General features: G+C 40.2%; 2 protein-coding genes across 2 annotated transcripts in view; one reads left to right on the forward strand and one right to left on the reverse strand.

Moving 5' to 3' along the window:
* Positions 1-855: 855 nt before the first annotated feature.
* Mcm4 (minichromosome maintenance complex component 4) lies at positions 856-12,733 on the reverse strand. The gene is made up of 16 exons (XM_051190976.1): positions 12,601-12,733; positions 12,138-12,299; positions 11,684-11,847; positions 11,491-11,592; positions 10,798-10,893; positions 10,620-10,715; positions 10,052-10,190; positions 7,968-8,188; positions 7,555-7,675; positions 6,335-6,594; positions 5,582-5,947; positions 4,877-5,004; positions 4,065-4,272; positions 2,898-3,126; positions 2,317-2,450; positions 856-974 (listed from the first exon to the last, which is right to left on the reverse strand). Exons 1-16 carry the CDS (start codon positions 12,668-12,670, stop codon positions 882-884), a joined length of 2,589 nt encoding a protein of 862 aa, XP_051046933.1. The 5' UTR covers positions 12,671-12,733; the 3' UTR covers positions 856-881.
* A 609-nt stretch (positions 12,734-13,342) lies between these two features.
* The window catches only part of Prkdc (protein kinase, DNA-activated, catalytic subunit), a 204,977-nt gene continuing 199,145 nt past the window's right edge, over positions 13,343-19,174 (forward strand). The window contains 7 exon segments of the mRNA XM_051190977.1: positions 13,343-13,520; positions 15,869-15,945; positions 16,042-16,134; positions 16,383-16,457; positions 17,072-17,180; positions 17,665-17,777; positions 17,877-17,976. Coding sequence (XP_051046934.1) covers positions 13,343-13,520; positions 15,869-15,945; positions 16,042-16,134; positions 16,383-16,457; positions 17,072-17,180; positions 17,665-17,777; positions 17,877-17,976 — 745 coding nt within the window.

Raw genomic sequence — 19,174 nt, forward strand, 5'->3', positions numbered from 1 at the left:
TTTAACAAGTAGGCAACCACTGGAAGGTTTGAAAATGACAATGCTAGTTGGCTTACCGACACCACCAAACTGGAGATAAATAATTCATTTTTAGATCTATGAACACTACACCAGTGAGAACTCTTTAATGTAATCTGAAATCAGTTCTCAACAGTAGTGTTTATTAAGATATATTAAAAACATCTAACTCACATAATTCAAATGGTTTGGAGATTTATTGTAATAATACTTACATAGAAATATAAAGCTACAATTGTTTTGAGAATAATTATCACAAGGATCTAAAGAAATAGATTAAATTCATTTTATCTTGTTTTATAACTTATAAAAGCACCACTGACTCAAGAATATAGTATTTAGCAAAGTTCTGTTCTTAATGAGAAATAATGTTTAACAACCAAGTATTACTTTTTCTATCATTTATTTAGGAAAGTTTAACATTATTAAGAAAAAGTAGAAGCCAATTTGGAATCTAACCCATCATCACATCACAACAAAGGTTGTATCCTGGCCATCTGTTACCTCCAACCACAAAATTCTCCACACACTGGGGACATAGCTTGCATATATAGCAGGCATGGCAGTCTGAACTTTACCTCCAGCACTGCAACACAACAAAAGCAAAGCCTCATATTAAAAAACCTTCTCTAAAATTGGTCTTAGATTCTGTGTACAAATTGGTGCCTAAAAATTAAAGTGGCACATCAAGACAGTAATCTCTACTATTAAAAAAGGAAAAACAAAAAAAGTGAAAACATATATTTACTAAAACATACAATACAGGATAGAAAAATTTTTATGTGGCAGAATACTGCCTTTCAGGCTATTTGCATCAAAAAAAAAAAAAAAAAAAAAAAAAAAAAATAGCAGCAACTGATGGCTCAGAGCAAGCGGACAGTTTTGCCAGTCACTGTTAAGAAGTCATCATCAGCCAACGCTCGCAGGGCTTCTTCAAACATATCTTTGGTAATTGCCTAGAAACAAAATGTCACACGTTGAGTCCGTCTTGTTATACATACATATGTTAAACTACTTACTACTCAGTCTTTTTCTTTTTGTGGTTGTAGACAATTCATCTTGCTAAATTACATTTTATATACATCATATTTATTTTGTGTTCCTGTGTGTGTGGGTTGGTGTATAAGTGGAGGTGTGGGTGACCATAAAGATGGCTGCACTCCATCTTGGCACAAGGACAGAGTTCAAAGCTGTCAGCAAGTCACAAGACCTAATGGTCAAATGTGTAGCTACAGAAGGATGTTTCAGCCATCTCAGTCTAAATAACAACAGACCTGAATCTAAGGTGTGGCTACTCTTGACTGTCAAGGTTAAGGAAAGGAGAAGTTGGATCTGAGGTATGGCTACTCCTAACCTCAAGGCTAGGGAACAAGAAGTTTAGAGCTAAGGTGTGGTTACTGAACCCTTACAACAAGGAAGAAAAATCTGTTTCATACACGATACTGTATGTATGTAACCCTTTTTGGTTATGGTATATAAGAGTGTCGAAAAATAAACTTGTGGCATTTCAGTATTGACTGATCTGCCCTCCTGACCTTTATTCTGCCTCTCTTTATCATCTATAGCTAGCCTTTCCCTCATCCACACTCCCCAAGTCAGGGACGGACTTGGGGCTGTTCGGCTGGCTCCGATTGCAGTCCTGCAAAGACTACTCCCGACATGGAGGTCAAAGGACAACCTTGACAAAATCAGTTCTCTCCTTCTATGACATGAGTCCCAGGAATAGTATTTAGATAATCAGTCTTAGTGGCAACCACCTCCTTTACCCACTGAGCCATTTCACCAACCCCACTTGTACATTTATGCTGTAAATCAGGGATGGCAAACATTTCAAGGACCAGGTGCCCACTGTCCTCTCTAAGCTCTGTCTTCACCATGCAATGCAGACAATGGTAAGTAAAGAAGTATTATAAAAACAAAACAGCAAAACCAAACCAAGCATATCTTCACTTCAACCCACAAAGTATTTTTCACTAACAATCCATCTTGTTTGTTTTGTTTTTTTGAGACATGGTTTCTCTGTTGCTTTGGAGGCTGTCTTGTAGACCAGGCTGGCCACAAACATACAGAGATCCGCCTGCCTCTGCCTCTCGAGTGCTGGCATTAAAGGCGTATATCAAAACCGTCCAGCTCTAACAATCCATCTTTAATTAATTGCAAAAATCCATAAAAATATTTCATACCTAAAACAAATATAAACTCTGAACAAGTATACTAAAATTTTAGTTATGTATTTCTTGATGTGTTTATGGAAGAGGAAATTTTATTCTTACTTACACATTATATATAAACACTTACTGTGTCAGACTGTCCCCGAATATCCTCAAAAAGTTGTTGGTATTTTAAAGCTGGTGTTTTGCCCTTAGATAAAATAAGTTTCCTCAATGCTTCTGCTAATTCTTCTTTTCTTTTACGAGAAGTGGCGCTCATCCCTATTTCAAAAAGAAATCAAATGGAAATATTTCTGTCATAAGGAAGTGAAACGTTAGATTCCCACATACATTTCTTCAGTAGTACTGCCAAGGTAGGAAAACAGCTAAATGCCAGAGTGTATTCAAGAACATAGTTTTTGTTATTTTAATTACTTTACACATCAATAGCTACTTGCAACTGAAAGCTGATATAAGCTGTATAGCAAGGACAATCATACTTAGGATATCAAATTCTTTTTGAGACTGGGCCGTACTATGTGTTGCCTCAGTTTGCCCAGTATTTCTGAGCCCAAGTGACCTTTTTGTCTGAGTCTTCTGCATGACTGGAGGAGAGCAAGTGTGCATGCCTCACTTTCCCTTGAAATGGATTTTAATAGGTTTCAAGGCACCAGAGGAGTCAGAATATCTTTCAACTTTAGATCTTTTTGTTCAAAGCAAGTGACAAACCTGTAGTAAGAATAGATATATCCACAATGCCAGTGCGAGGGTCAGTTGCAGACTGTTTTAGAGCCTCCCGGTGAAGGCGTTTTGCCTCTTCCACATCAATTGCTTCAACTTTGTCTGAAAATCTTACTTTTGCATGGGCTTCAGCTAATCGAATTAATGACTCTAGCTGACGGGGGTAAGCAGAAACCATTCCCCGGCTACTACCAATCTTCCTCATGTTCACATAAGCCTAGAGAAGGTAGAAACAACAAAATGAAGCCACTGCTGACAAGAACCTCAACTTTCATAGATGACCCTGAATGCTTAGGGTTCTGTTAAATAACTGATGGCTTGTCTGCCTGCAGCATAGTTACTTTAGGGAATTGCAAATTGGATTTAGACTGTGGGGAGTTGGTTGAAGCCTTACACACACAAACAGAAACACAGAAACAGAGGATTGTTATATCCATATATGGAGATAATCAGAAATATTCAAGAGGAAAACTTTTGGAAACATTTGTATAGGCACACATGAAGAAGAGACATCAAAAGATTGGTAGTGTAATTTAGAAGAATGTATGCCTAGACACCCATGGGTATAATCCCCAGCACCAAATAGACACACACAGAGAGACAGATACACACATACACAGCCATAACCACCAAAGGAACAGTGTAAGAAAAGGCTTGGCAGCTCAGCAGTGGTGGTACATGCCTTTAATCCCAGCACTTGGGATTTCTGTGAGTTCCAGGCCAGCCAGGACTCTTTCACAGAAAAACCCTGTCTCGAAAAACTAAGAAAAGAAAAAAGAACAGAATAGAAAAGGCTTGGCAAACTGCCCATGAGACCCACTTTACAAGGTGTGTAAAAGATGACTTAGGATATAATGTTCCAAAGAGAATTAATTCATTTTGCATGTAGTTTCATTTATTTCATGATACAAATGAAAAATCACATATCATATCATCTGTATCCCTCATTGAGCCTTCTGGAACCCAGCTAGGATGTAAACCTACCAAAGCACCTATTACATGACAACACTTAGCCCAAACAAGTTTAGCACACTCCTGCCCATCTTCTATGTATATGTGAACCTAAATTACAATTGATTTCACTTTTTAAAAACAAAGTTAAGAGAAACAGCTAACTCATTCAGAGTTGTAAACTGTTTCCTTAGGCCTGGTTACCTCAATGAGAGCCTGGCTGGCCTCCTCACTTAGCCGGGGCATGATGGTACTATGTGCATATGCTATGTAGTCCTTCAGCACTGCCATGTCCAGGAACTCCTCCTCTACTTGCTCCTCACTTTGGTAGTACAGTGAAACCAGGTGATGAGCAAGACGCCGGTCATATGCCTCATCCTGAGGGTCCAGCATGAGGAAAATAAGATCAAACCTGACAAGACAGAGGAAAAACACTGAGATACCAACATACCTATACATAGAACTTAAAGATGTTTAAGTCACTCAGCTGTACTGTATATATGACTAAGGAGAGGTAAGAGCAAAGTCTTTGAGTACCAGTACATTCAACTGTTTTGAGAATAACTGTTTCACAAGTAGTGTACTTCAGTGATAGAGCACTTGCCTAATATATATATGAGACCTTTCATTAAATCCCTAGCACCACCAGAAACAAATTTAGTAAAATAACTAAACATATAAACTCTCCCAAGAACTGAGCGTTGGTGATACATGCCTTTAATCCCAGCACTTGGGAGGCAGAGACAGACAGATCTCTTTGAGTTCAAGGCCAGCCTGTTCTGCAGAGCTAGTTTGAAGATAAGCTCCAAAGCAATACAGAGAAACTCTGTCTCGAAAAACCAAAAAAAAAACAAAACAAAAACCTTGCCAAGAGCCCTGATCAACCAAGTCTTAATCACTGTTTAATGTTAATGCAGAATGTTAGCAGTTATTGACTCTATTTTCTTTTCAATCCTCCTGCTGAAAATTATGAGTAAGCCAAAAGCAGCAGTCATCATAGAGAAATGTTTTAGTACCTTGACAACAATGTATGCGGTAGTTGGATATTTTCAATGGTTGTTTTTTTAGGATTCCACTGAGACTCAATAGGATTTGCTGCTGCCAGGACAGACGTTCGGGCATTAAGCTGACAGATTATTCCAGCCTATCAGAGGAAGCAGTGAAGTTAGAGACTCCCACAATGAAGAAAACCATCTTCATCTGGCCTCTGGCTAATCCTCATTTGCTTTGCTGTTTCTGATTTCCAAGAGATTCACTGATTTTAGCACACAGATGGCACTCTGTCCTTTGATTCATTCCTAGGACTGAGCTTGGATATATGCATCCTGCAACTACATTTCTTTTTAATTAAATTTTATTTTATGTACTGGTGTTTTGCCTGAATGCATGTGCATTACATGTATGCTTGGTAACCTTGGAGGTCAGAAAAGGGCACTGGATCCCTTGGAACTTAATGGTTGTGAGCCACACGTGTCAAACACCCACTGCTCTTATTCCTGGGTCAATTCTACAAACCTCTGCAGCCACACATCTTTCAAATCAGAAAAGAGTTTAGTATTGGTAGTAACTTCAACATAAATTTGAGCTTATAAGCACTATATACTAGTGCATAAAAGCTAATTAATATAAGAGGCTTCCATCTAGAAGTTTAGCTGACACATGTTGAGAAGTACTGATCACTTTCTCAAGAGCAGGTATCACACCTACACACCACCACTCACCTTTGCAATGGACAGAGTCTGTTGTTCCATGACTTCATGCAGTACAGATCTTGTACTTTCATTCATTTTGTCAAACTCATCAATGCAACAGATGCCATTGTCACTCAAGACAAGGGCACCTGTCTGTAGGACTAGCTGCCTAGTCTCAGGATCTTTCATCACATAGGCTGTGAGGCCAACTGCACTGGAGCCCTTTCCAGATGTGTACTGGCCTCTAGGAACCAGGTTGTACACATACTGAAGCAGCTGGGACTTGCTGGTACCAGGGTCACCACACAGAAGGATATTGATCTCAGCACGGAATTTACCCCTTCCAGTGTGACTGAAATCCTTCCTTGTTCCACCAAAGAGCTGAAGCAAGATTCCCTGAAAAAATGTATAAACACACCCAAACATTCATTTTGTAGAGTAATAGATTTAACTTATGTTTATGTTTTAGAGGTACTTTTCTATTTTGTAAGCTGAAGGTATGACCACAATCACCTGAGAGTGCTTTGCTCACTCTAAATTATTCCTAACCAATTTAAACTTTAAGTAGACAACACTCTAGGACTTGACCAGCATTCATTTGTTCTGAACCCACATAATCTCTTAGGTTTAGGGACATGAATGTGGACAGCAGAGATGAATATACACAACAAAACAATAAAACTTAACTAAGGACTGAGGCAGAGGTCAGTACTTACTTTGTCACAGAGCAAACAGTTCTTATTTTGAACAAATGGACTATCAGAATTGTTAAACCTCCATTACCTTCTTTATATCTTCATGTTCGTAAATGCTGGGAGCCAAGGCTGAAGCAAGTCGTTCATAAATGTCTGGTTTCCTGGAAAGGTCCTTAAGCAGTTTTACACGTTTCTCTGAAAAAAGTTTCTGTTCTGCTTCTTCATCAAGGCCATGCAGGCGTTTTGCATCAGTTTTCCGATAATGAATGACATCAATATGGGTTTTATAGACAGATTTCACATTGTTCACTCTTGGATTGACTCGAATAGGTACTGCTCGATATATGCCTAAGAACATATACAGTTGACACAACTTTACCTTTCTATTTCTCCCTCCAGTCTCAGTGGTGAGTAAGGCAATGAATAGCACCTGGGGGCCACATCTACCTGAGCATCATTACCTGTTGGTCTCTCATTTAAAACATAAAAGAAAACCAGTTTACAAAGCTAGTGAGGTGCTCCACAGATAAAGGCACTTGCCACAAGCCTGATGGCCTGAGTTCAATCTTCAGACCCCATGTGGAAGAGAACTGGCTCCTACAAGTTGTCCTCTGATACAAGATTAAAAAACAAAACCAACATTTACAATAACATTTAAAAAATGTAAACCAGATTACATATCACCCACAGTCATGTAGACTAGGTGGTATTAATGAAGTCTGCAATGGTCCAGTTTTGTTCCTCCAGGTACCAACTGTGATAGAGCACTGAAGATACAATTGAGGAAACCAACCCATTGAATTAGATACCTTACTAAAGGTATTAAGGCAATTGGGGGTGAATGGGTGGGGTGGCACAAAACTGGTTCTGCCACACCCATATGGCATTGAAGATAGAGCACTTTTTGCAAGAGGCAGTATTCAGAATCTACAAGCCCAAATTAGTGTGGCAATGAACTGCAACAACCAACAAGTCAGCAACAGCTTTTCCATATGGACTGCCCTGCTCTACTCCATGAATAATGTTAGCTGTACATGTAGGAAATAAGTAGAAAAGCATTCATGAATCCCATGTTGGTGCTCTGTCCCCGAGCTACTGGTAGACGAATCCAATCAATACTAACTATACCCTGAAACTGCTCTCACGGCATCAACATTACCTATTTAAGAAACACACAAAGTTCTGAGATATTTACATAGCAAGGCCCACCTGCACATTGAGTTCTGAAATCTGTACCTGTGAACTTAAAGGTCAAACAGTGGTAACCACAGCACCAATTTCCTTCTTGTTACAAACCTACATTCTTACCTGTGACATTCACTCTGTCCCCTGGTTGAACCTTGTCTACAAGATCATTGTGGGCAAAAAGAACAACAGTGTGAGGTGTCTGCCCAGCAGGCATGTCTTCAGGAGACTCTTGAAGTTTGATCTGAAGGAAGAATAGTATAAAGAGAACTTCAGAAACAAAAAAAGTACCACGGAAAACAAAGGCCAAAAAGAATTACAGCCCCTTTTACAGCTCAGACATAAGCAAACCAACACTGAAACCTCAATGTGCTCCAAATTCTAGTCACTATCAAAACCAACACTATCAAACGAAAGATGAATTCTTGGTTGAGGGTAGACTGACAAATTAAATTTAGCTGAAGATTTAGATAGTGGGAGAACATAGGCAGCTGTGTATTGGGGAACCTCATTCTGGATACAGAGTGGCCACATACCATCTGCTTATCAGAGAACAGGGATCGGTTGTGAATCAGTGCCATGCCATGGGTGGTGTGGCAATGTGCACAAGTGCAGGGCTCAGCAATGCGGCCTCGATCCATTTCCACTCGGGTGGTATGGGCACACACTTGGCATTGGAAGAAGGCCTCCTGCATCTCAGGAATCAGTTGTGATGTCCTGATGACCATGCCACTGATGGTGATGAGCTGATCAATGTCTGTAAAGGGAAAGAGATTGTTGTCCACCAGCCACTTCCCTCAGCTCACCCAGGCCTGGGTCTGCCACTATGTCTATCAAGACATGCCTGTCATGGTGCAAGTGTGGAAATCAGAAGACAATTTATGAAAGTAAGTTCTTTTTCCTACTGTGTACATCCTAGGCATCTAACTCTAATGGTCAGGGTTGGCATCTTTACCCAATGAACCATCTTGCTGGGCCACAACATCTGGCCCTTTCTTTCTCAGGTGTCCTGCCTATCAGGAGAAAAATTTGATGTGTAGATGTATTTTGTACCCCAGTCTCTCATCTTACTTAAAAAAGCCACCTGGAAGATCTGAATCTCAGTTCAAAAATTGAGACTGGAAATGTTGGGGTTGGGGATGTACTTGTAATTTTAGTACCAGGGAGAAAACAGTAGGATCTTTAGGACTTGTTGGCCAGCCAGCTAGCCTAGCCTTCTTGCTGAGCTCAGTGGAAAATCCTTTTGTTAACAACAAAATGGCTCAAAAGAAATGATACTCCCCACCCCTGGGGGGTAGAGGGGAACCCTGGAGAGATGGCTCAGAGGTTAAGAGCACTTGCTGCTCTTTCAGAGGTCCTGAATTCAATTCCCAGAAACCACATGGTGGCTCACAACCACCCAACATGAGATTTGGTGCCCTCTTCTGGCATCTAGAAAGAACAATGTATACACATTAAACAAATAAATCAAAAACCCTACATTTCCTCTGGCCTGCACAGCATGAGCTACAACAAATAAACATACAATACGCAGGAATAGCCTGGACTCATGATGAAGACAACATGACCAAAGTACATATAACCTTGGGGATAACCTGCGCCTCCCTCTCTGTCACCTACAGAATGAAGCAGGACATAGTTAAAGATGTCACCAATATATACCACATCTATTTTTGTAGTCAGTATCAACGAAAAAAAAAAGTACTTTGCTTCTCAACAGTCACCACTATCTATAAAACAAGTTTATTTTACATTCTGTGCCTTTTCTTTTCTTTTTTATAGGATTACGTGATCTATCACTAACTTATATCCTAGGCCTCACCTATGAGTTCTTAGACCTCTTAGGGTTTTCAACATCTCACCAGAAAGGTAAGGAACTGATTTTATAACAGAAAATTACGGTTCTTTAATAAATACCAAAAAAGCCAAGTGGTGGTGGTGTATGCCTTTCTTTAATCCCTGCACTTAGGAGTCAGGCTAGCCTGGTGTATAAAGTGAGTTCCAGGACAGCCAGGGCCACACAGAACAACCCTGTCTTGAAAAACTAAAAATAAAAACAAATACAGAAAAAAATCCTGCTCATATTAATTTCTATATTATTCTGTTATGGAAGATACTTTATAATCTTAGTACATTTATCTGCAAAGATTTTTTTATTAATTTTAAAAAACAATCACACTGGGAAGTGGTGGTGAGCGCCTTTAATCCCAGCACTTGGGAGGCAGAGTTCTAGGACAGTCAGAGCTGTTACAGAGAAACCTTGCTAGGACTCCTCCCCAACCCCCACTATATTCCAATCTTCACACATGGAGAAAGCATCATTCTGTCCTGTTTACACCAGATTAGGATCCTGATGTCACCTTGATAGCCTTCAGTAACTAAGAAAGTACATACCTACTTAACTAAAGATTTACTGTATTTGAATAAATTCACTTTACAGTAGAGAATTGCTATTTCTTTTATATCAGACATTTTAGCTAAGTTAGGAAACTACACAATTAGTTCACAAAAGTATAAAGAATAAACCTTTTCAACTTTTAATTTAATGCTATCACTACCCACTACACAACCCTTGATCTTTCTTTCTACATATGACATTTTCTACTACTAAATATATTACCTTCTGGATTCAGGTTTCTCATACTCTTTGTCTTCAATGCATTAAAAGGTCTTACTTGAATCTGATGTTCTAATATGGAGTCAGGATAACGTTCAAAGAAGATCTCATTGACAGCCATGTCAAAGGTTGGTATAACCTCCTGTAAATACAAATGTAAAATTGTAGGGGCTGAAGAGATAACTCAGGAGTTGACAGCACTTGTTCTGCCAGAACTCAAGTTCAAGTCATAGCACCCACATCAGGTAGGTGGCTCATAAGCTCCTGTAACTCCAGCAAAAAGCTACCCAGGAAACTACCTTGCCTCAACAGCTTCCAATTATCACTCCCTGGAAAGAGATAATTTACTTCATGAAATCCAACAAATCACTGGGAAGATTCATTGTTTTTAAGAAATACTACCAATTAGTTTAGAAAAAAAAAATCCTCATTTTAAATACAGTAAAAGATGGCTTTCTTAAGAAATATTCAACCTTTAGGAGCATCCTTTTTACCTAAATAGTATTCTGCTTACTAGGTACATTCCTTGTATATATTTACTGTAATCATGAAGTTCAAAGTCAATTCTTACCTGTGGGTAGGAGATGAGTTGTTTATACAAATTTTTGCCAAATGCTTTTATGTGTTCACAGTTCACATTTAAAAATGGCTCCCCTATAATATTAATCTGTAAAATATATGAACAAGTCAAATTTTACTGTTATTACTTCAAAATACAAAACTTCCACTTGTAATTTGTATTTGATTACCTCTCCAAGTCGTTGCATGTACAAAGGTTGAGTAATATCTATGCCAACATTTTCATCTTCTTTGGCTAGAGGATCAGTAAAACACTGAAGGAATCTCTTGATGTGGAGAAAAAAAAATAAGCTTAATGTACTTAGGAACATGTAATTATTATTAAAATGCAGAACATGAAACCAGCAAGATGGCTCAGTAATTAAGTATGTTTGCCTAGGAGCCTGATGACCTGATTTCTATCTCTAAACCCACAAGGTAGAAAGAACCGCCCCTGAAAACTGGCCTGTAACCGCCACATAAAAGCTGTGCCTAGCATGGTCCCTCCCCTCAAAAATAAGCCTTGAACTTCCAGCAGTCCTCTGCCCGAATACAAAGATTTTAAGTGTTTACCACTCAGCTGGTAGTACATGCCTCTAATTCTAGCAGAGAGGCAGAGGCAGGAAGATCTCTTGAGTTCAAGGCCAGACTGGTCTACAGAATGAATTCCAGGACAGCTAGGGCTATACAGAGAAACCCACTCAAAACACTAAAATCTTAAAAAAAAAAAAAAAAAAGTTTATCACCATGTTCTGCAGGGCATAAAGTATTTTTGAGTAATAAATTCTAAGCCACAAAGAACCTGCTATCATGGCTACCTACATACAGATTACCAACAATGTCTCCCAAAGTCTCAGGAATGAGTTTAGTATACATAAGCTTACCTGAAAATTTTCTTTGCATGTTGCCACATTCACATCTGTTCCCCAAATCACAAGTTTTTGGCCTAGAGACTGTTCACTTGCTGCTATGTCTTCTGCTGCTGTCTACAGAGAAAGACATGACAAAAATATGTTAATGGAATTACCTATTTTACGCTCCAAAGATGTCACCATCAGAGAGCTTCTCTGTACTCACTCCATCAGACTGCAGATCCACTTGCATACCCTTTCGTGCTGACCCCAGGTCTGGTCTCTGCCTCACTGGTGTGCCTCTCACCCCACTTCTTGGGGTTCCTTCTACTCGAGAGCTGGGAGTGCCATATGTCAATGGTGAACTAACATCAAAGTCCAAAGGAATAGCTATAAAAACAACACATTCATCTTATTTATGACGAAAGAAATCCCTGTAGCACACCAAACTCCTGACTGAGCATGCTGCCTGACAAACTAGACAGAATTCTATTGCAATCTTCCATGGCTGAAATGCAGCTCTACTATAAAGTCTGCTTTCTTTGCTCACTAGGTCTTAGCCTGTTGCAATTCTGCTTCATTCCCCAACTGTTTGCCGTGAAGAGACTATCAGCTTACACAGAATGCTTAGGCAACATATCAAGCCAACAACAGTATAACCCACACGTGCAGAAACGCACCTGAAGAATGCATCTGAGGTGGGCTGGAAAACAAGGCATTCTGTGCAGCTGGGCTCTGCAGGTCCACTCCTGGTGAGGTGGGCATTGGCGGCAGCTCTCCGGTGGAAGAATCTTCGCCTCTACGTCTTCGATTGGGAGACGACCTGCTTTCCTCACTTCTTACTTCCATCATACAAAACAAAAAAGAGTATCAACGCTCATGCTTAGTGCCTCTCAGGTAGTCTTACTATTAAAAAAATAAAAATAAACTAGAACAGAGAGAAAGGCCTGGGCATTTTTAACCAATTGAACTAACCAGGCCAGACAGCCCGGGGTTGAGCGCCCAGTCCAGTCATTTGGATCTGAGTGAACAGAGGCCACTATATGCCCAGACCTGTCAACCACGCAGCAGGCTCAGAGGCCTCTGAACATTCCGCGATTCTGCGGGCAGAGACGCGGGCGGAAAGGGGAAGAGGGAACTCACGCGACTGGGTAGGAGTGACTCGTCCGCGTCGGCTGCTGCGGCGGCTCGGGGTAGACGCCGGGGACGACATGATGCTGTTGTACCTACGCCACAAGGACAAGCTGGCTCTGAGTCGTTCCAACACTCGACTCCGGGTTAGCTGGAAAAGCGTACACCAGAGTAGGGTCTGGAGATTAGCGCACGCCTAGCAGAGCGTCCTTGGCCCGAACGCGGAGCCGATTCCCGCCAATCGCTCTGTCGTCATAGCGCCCAGCGGCGCCCGACCAATCACAGAGGCAAAGGCGCGTAGCCACGCCTCCGGAAGGCGCCACTGCGCGCGCTCTGGCGTGTGGAGGGCGTGGCCTTAGAAGAGGTGCTCGCCAATCACAAGGGCAGGGACGCGTAGCCCCGCCTCCGGAAGGCGCTACTACAAACAGGCAGGGGAGTTCTAGGCGGACGTGTTCTACAGCAGCGTTCTCACCGTGCGTCCCCCCTCGCTTTCGATGGGCTAGCCTGCAGCGGGGCCTCGCTTTGGTGGGAAACCCGCGGCGGGCTGGTCAGTGTCCTGCTTGAGGCACGTTTACATCTGATGCGTCTCAAACACGTGCAACGCTCTAGTGGTACCTCTCTTAGACTGACAGGTTTCTGTACCCTTGATTTCCGAGGTGCACAAGTTAGGCGCTCCATACCAGTTAGGTCTGTGCGTGTGTTCACCTCCTCCACCCGGAGTATAAAGGAGCGTTCCGGTGGGGACTTGTTACGCATGCGCTAGGCGGGTGCTGGCGTAATGGAGGACGCAGGAGCCGGCGTACGCGGATGGCTACTGCAGCTGCAGGAATTCCTGTCGGCGGCGGACCGCTGCAGCGCTGCGGGCGCCAGTTACCAGCTGATCCGTGGCCTGGGGCAGGAATGCGTGCTGAGCACCAGCTCCGCAGTGCTGGGTGGGTACGGTACCAGGGTAGCCTGCCTATCACAGGTCTCAGCGTTTCTCTCCCTTGGTGTAGCACTGCTTTGTGAAGTCTGGAATCTAGATGTGTACACTGCTCTCTTTTCCTAGCATCTGAAGAAAGATCTCTTAAAACCGGTGTGGAAAATTACCCCCCAAATTGGCAGTCCTTTCTGTTCAAAGTTGAACCCAGTAGGACGTTTCCAAAACATTTTATTAGTTGCACCATATTTTCCGAATAATTGCAAAGATTACTGAAATTCATGCTGTTCTTTTCTTTTTGAGTTAGGGGCTTCCTACGTAGCCCAAGCTAGCCTGGAAAATGAGCCACAAACTGGAGTTATAGATGTGAGGTACCTCAATTGCCTGTTTAACTTTTAGCAATGCCTGCTTGATAACTTCATTTTCTTTATGGGAATGCCTTTTTTCAGCATTTCGTTTCAGTTATTTTCTTTCGAGCTAGCCCAGACAGTCATGGGCAATATGCCCCCCCCCCAAAATATTATTTCTAGTGGTGTGTGTGTGTGTGTGTGTGTGTGTGTGTGTGCGCGCGCATGTGTACTCCTGATGTGCAGGTGCCTGTAGATGGCAGATTAGGGCGTTCAATGCCCTAGAGCTGGAGTTACAGGTGGTTGACATGCTAATATTGGCAGCTCAATGATGGAGCATTTACTTGGTAAGTATGAGGCCATGGGTACAGTCCCTGGTACTACCACAAAAACAAAACAACAAAATTGATCATTTTGTGGGCAAAAACTTGTGTTCCTCTCTTAAACACAGATCTGCAAAACTTTTTATTTCAGTGCATTCCAATGTAAGGAAGTGAATGTAGAGTTATGGGCCTTTAGTCCTAGACAGAGGTAGGCAGATCTCTTTAGTTCCAGGACAGATGGCGCTGCATAGTGAGACTTTATTTTTGTTTTGTTTTTGAAGTAAATAAAACTTTGAATAAGATGCTGCATAGTAACTGTTGTCAAGGACCTAGTAATAATGGAGAAAACAGAATATAAAAGACTAACATTTAATTGCTTTCTCTTTTCAGGGTTAGAATTCATTTTTGTGGAGTGACCTTATTGTTCTTAAGGCAATTTACTATAATATGCACTATGTTGAAAGGTTATAGGTTGTGAGTTTCTTTTTGCTGCAATAACCATCACATGCATTTTTTGGTTCTGGTCCTCTTGTACTCGAATCCCATGTACCAGGATTACAAAGCCTGGTCTCTGAGATTACAAGGCCTGGGCTCTGTGCTCAGAAGCCTACTGATTTTAAATAACAGAATTCACATTAAATGATCAGAAGGTGGATGGGTCTCACCAAGCTATATCCAGGGTACTCAGCCAGACTTCCTTTCCGAAGGGTCTAGGAGACAACTCAGTTCTTCATTTTCTTTGCTGTTGATTCTTGCTTTACATGTGTCTAAGAAGTTTCTGCACCCTGATAGTCTCTCTGCAGACACAGCAACCCAAATCCAACCAAATTAGAAAAAGCCTACATTTAATGGGTAAAACACTTCGGGGTGATCCCCCAACCCCCATTTTCTATGGGGCAGTTTAAATACTGTATGGGAGTGATCTGAACATTCCAGACTCTTTGGGTATATGGATGCCAGGGGTTGAGGTGGAGCTCCCACCATGACAGTCCACTTCCCTTGACTTGTAGACCCCTTCAAAGCAGCAGCAACTAGCATGCTGAGCACATCTCATGAGGTACCTGGATCTCTCCTGTGGAGAGGTCCTCTTTATTGTGCTCTACTGTGTTCTCTTTGACTTGGTTTTCCAGACAGGGCTTCTCTGTGTAACAGCCCTGGTTGGAACTCAGTTTGTAAACCAGGCAGGCCTGGAACTCACTGAGATTTGCCAACCTCCTAAGTGCTGAGATCAAAGGCGTGCACCACTGCCTGCCTCTCTCAGACTTTTTCCTCTTGCTCTCCCTTTGTTTGTATGTAGATAGGGTCTTTGCTCAAGCTGGCCTGACTTCCTCTTTAAGGCCTCATATGATTGCATTGGATCCACCAGATGAAGTATTATATAACCATTTAAAGGTCACTAATTGGCACCCTCATTCCTTGTAACCTATATTACCTTGTAAAGTTGCTTTCCAGAAGTTAGAAGTTAGATAAGAGTATGGGCGTCTGGTGGGCACAGGAAAAAGTTTTATTTTGTCTACATCTTTGTGGAATAACATCTATAACTTTCTGTTTTCATTGTTTTAAAATAATAACCTCATTTGGTTTTTTATTGATTGCAAGAATACCTTGAAAACCAGGCAATGCTTTCAGGGGTCTTTTATAAAATGCTTCTTGGAACTTCTAATTTTTCTCCCTTCTCCTCTACCCCCTAGCACTGCAGGTGTCCTTAGTATTTTCCAGAGAGTTTGGTTTGCTTGTATTTGTCCGGAAATCACTTAGCATTGATGAAGTGAGTGCCCAACTTTCATTTCATTTTGTGTCTTCTGTCTTTCTCTTTGTTGGAGTGACTTATTCTTACCTGTATTATTTATTTCTTATATTATAGTTCCGTGATTGTAGAGAAGAAGCCCTAAAATTTTTGTATGTTTTCTTAGAGAAAATTGACCAGAAGGTCATGTGTTATTCTCTTGATATCAAGGTAAGGAAAAAGAAAAAGCAAAACTCATGTCAGCTTCAATTTTAACTTATGGTTTAAAGAACTTAGGCTTTTATTTATTTATATTTTGTTGGCTTTTACTCATTTCAGCTTGTGTCACAGTTTACAAGAGTCTGATATATAGCTTGTTTTATTTAATTTTTATTTAATTTATTTTTAAGTCTTAGTTCTTAAGTCATATTGGTGACTTTTGTCTCCTTTTGAATGATATATTTCCTTTTGAATCCTAGAATACTTGTACCAGTGTTTATATGAAAGATAGAACTGCTAAGTGTAAAATTTCAGCTCTAGACCTTCTGATTAAGGTAATTTTATATCCTAAGTAATATGTTTTTATGCTAAGTATGTAACTTAAAACTGGAAATTTTGAGTTTTGTTTAGGTGGGAGGATAGAGTTGTGGTTATATATGTGACATGTAGCACAATGGTGTTTTGTTCTCATATTTTTCTGAGTAATAAGAATTTGAAATTGTAAGGGAAATAAAGAGAAAATTACTGCTCTCTCATTTGTCACTTTTGTTGCCTTTGGTCAAATCTAATGCTGTTAGGAGTGCTCAAAAGGTACTCCCTTCTGTTTCACATGCATTTCTCTTGCATCCTTAGTTGTGAGGAGCTCACTTCTGCATTTTCTGGTTTAGAATTACTTTGGACTTAGTTAGTCTGTGATCTTAAAAGTGTGCCTCTGATTCTAGCCATGTTATGATTATCCGGGGGAAGTAAAAATTAAGTTTAGACTGTCTTTACCTTGTGATTTCCTACTGATCTATCACTGAAGCCCTGTGTCCCTAGATTTTAGAGTAGGTGTCATTCCTGAGAGACTAAAGATCAAATCTGTTGGAGGCCAGGATTCTGAAGCTTTGTTGAAGTAGATGGTATCTTTATTTTTCTCTTTAGAAAATGCTAATTTGTGCTCTTTTAGTTACTTAAGATACTGAGAAGTTCCAGATTTATGGATGAATTTAAGATTGGAGAATTATTTAACAAGTTCTATGGAGAACTTGCATCAAAAACAAAACTACCTGATACAGGTGAGATGTTATTTTCAAATATTTTAACAAAGTAAACACTAACTAACCATTAATTTACTCTACAAAGGTCATTTGCTGAAAGAATAACATAATGGAAGCAAGTAAAAGGATTCCTTGAAACAGAAAGCACATCAAATATAGGAGGAGATTTAGATAAAACTTGGGAAAGAATTTCATGAAAAACCTAGCTATATTGTGTTTTACTATAAAATTACTTAAAAAATGTTTTGTGTATGTGCAGGTGCATGTGTGAAGGTCAAAGTACAGTTGGAGGTGTCAGTTCTCTGCTTCCATCATGTGGGTTCAGGGCCTTGAACTCAGGGGTTAGGCTTGGCAGCAAGTGCCTGTCTTCACTGATCTATCTGGCTGGCCCTCAGGTCATTTTCAGTTGAACATCCATTTATATTCTTATTCATATGTTTATGTTAATTTTACTTATTTAAATATATTTTTAGGGTTTCATTTATCTGAATTTATTTTTCAGTTTTAGAAAAAGTCTATGAGCTCTTGGGAGTATTAGGCGAAGTTCATCCCAGTGAAATGATACATCATTCAGAAAATCTGTTCCGGGCTTTTCTGGGAGAGCTTAAGACCCAGGTATAATATGCCTTATGACAGTATACTTCCATAGTCTTGATTATTATTATTATTTTTTTTTTTCATTTTATAATGTCTTCCTAAAAAACCTCCATTTAGATGACATCAACAGTAAGAGAACCTAAATTTCCTGTTCTGGCTGGCTGTCTAAAAGGGCTGTCCTCTCTGCTCTGCAACTTCACTAAGTCCATGGAAGAAGGTATTGCCAGATTTTGTTTGGTTTTCTTTCTAGAAGTGAGACCTTGTCTCACAAATAAAGACAAATTCTGACTTATGCTATAACCAAGATAGTATGATATCCTAAGTGAAATAAACTAGTCAAAAAACAAGAAAGTGTAGCAACAAGAAGTAGGAGTTTCCAAGAGCTGAGAAGGGTTGGAGTGGAGCTAGTTTTCGGTGGGTATAGCCTCTCTGTTGTGGGGGATGAAAACGTTTTAGGGATAGAGCATGATGTTACACAACACAGTGAAAATACTTAATCCTACTACCTTGTATCGTTATACATAAAATTTATCTAATTAATTTTTATGTGCATTGGTGTGAAAGTGTCAGATTCCCTGTAACTGAAATTATAGACAATTGTGAGTTGCCATGTAGGTGTGGGAATTGAACCTGGGTCCTCTGAAGAGCAACCAGTGCTCTTAATCACTGAGCCATCTCTCCAGCCCCAACTTTACATATTTTTAAAATGATGAATATTATGCACATTAAAATAGATATGAGGACGTGTATATAGGAAGTTATCCATCTGAGATGGGAGGGTATGTGTGTGAAAGGAGGCTACAAGACCAAGGTCAGACCTTCCTGTACACTGGGGAGCACCTATTGCTTTTATGACTTCAGGTTGTATTTATAATTACTTCGTTTTTCTTGTTCATAAAACCAATTTACTGTAGTTGTTTTTGTTTCCTTTTACATTTTTTTTTCTCATTGGCTTATAAAGAAATAGATTTTTGTATGACTGTCCATTCATTCTATATTAGTTGATCCTCCCGTTTTTCTCTTACCTGTATCTCTCTCCTTGCACTGTGTACTCTTATTCCCAATATTCCAGTTACTTGTATCTAAATGGCCTTTACTTTAGGTAAATAATCTCTTTCAATCCCAGTTCAGAAGCTATTATGTCAGCCTTCCTTCCTTCCATCCCTTTTTTATTTTTTATTTTTTTTATTTTTTTGAGACAGGGTTTCTTTGTGTAGCCTTGGCTGTAGACTAGGCTGGCCTGGGACCCAGAGATACACCTGCTTCTGCCTCTTGAGTGCTGGGATTAAAGGCTTGTGCCACCACTGCCCACTTAATAATTCCTTTCTTGACTATAAAGTCAAATTTTCTTGGTTTTGTATTCCAAAGCTGGTATTTTAAGAATCTTTTAGGACATGATGCTATCTTTTTCACTT

Source organism: Phodopus roborovskii, unplaced genomic scaffold (assembly GCF_943737965.1).
Source record: "Phodopus roborovskii unplaced genomic scaffold, PHOROB, whole genome shotgun sequence".
NCBI lineage: Eukaryota > Metazoa > Chordata > Mammalia > Rodentia > Cricetidae > Phodopus > Phodopus roborovskii.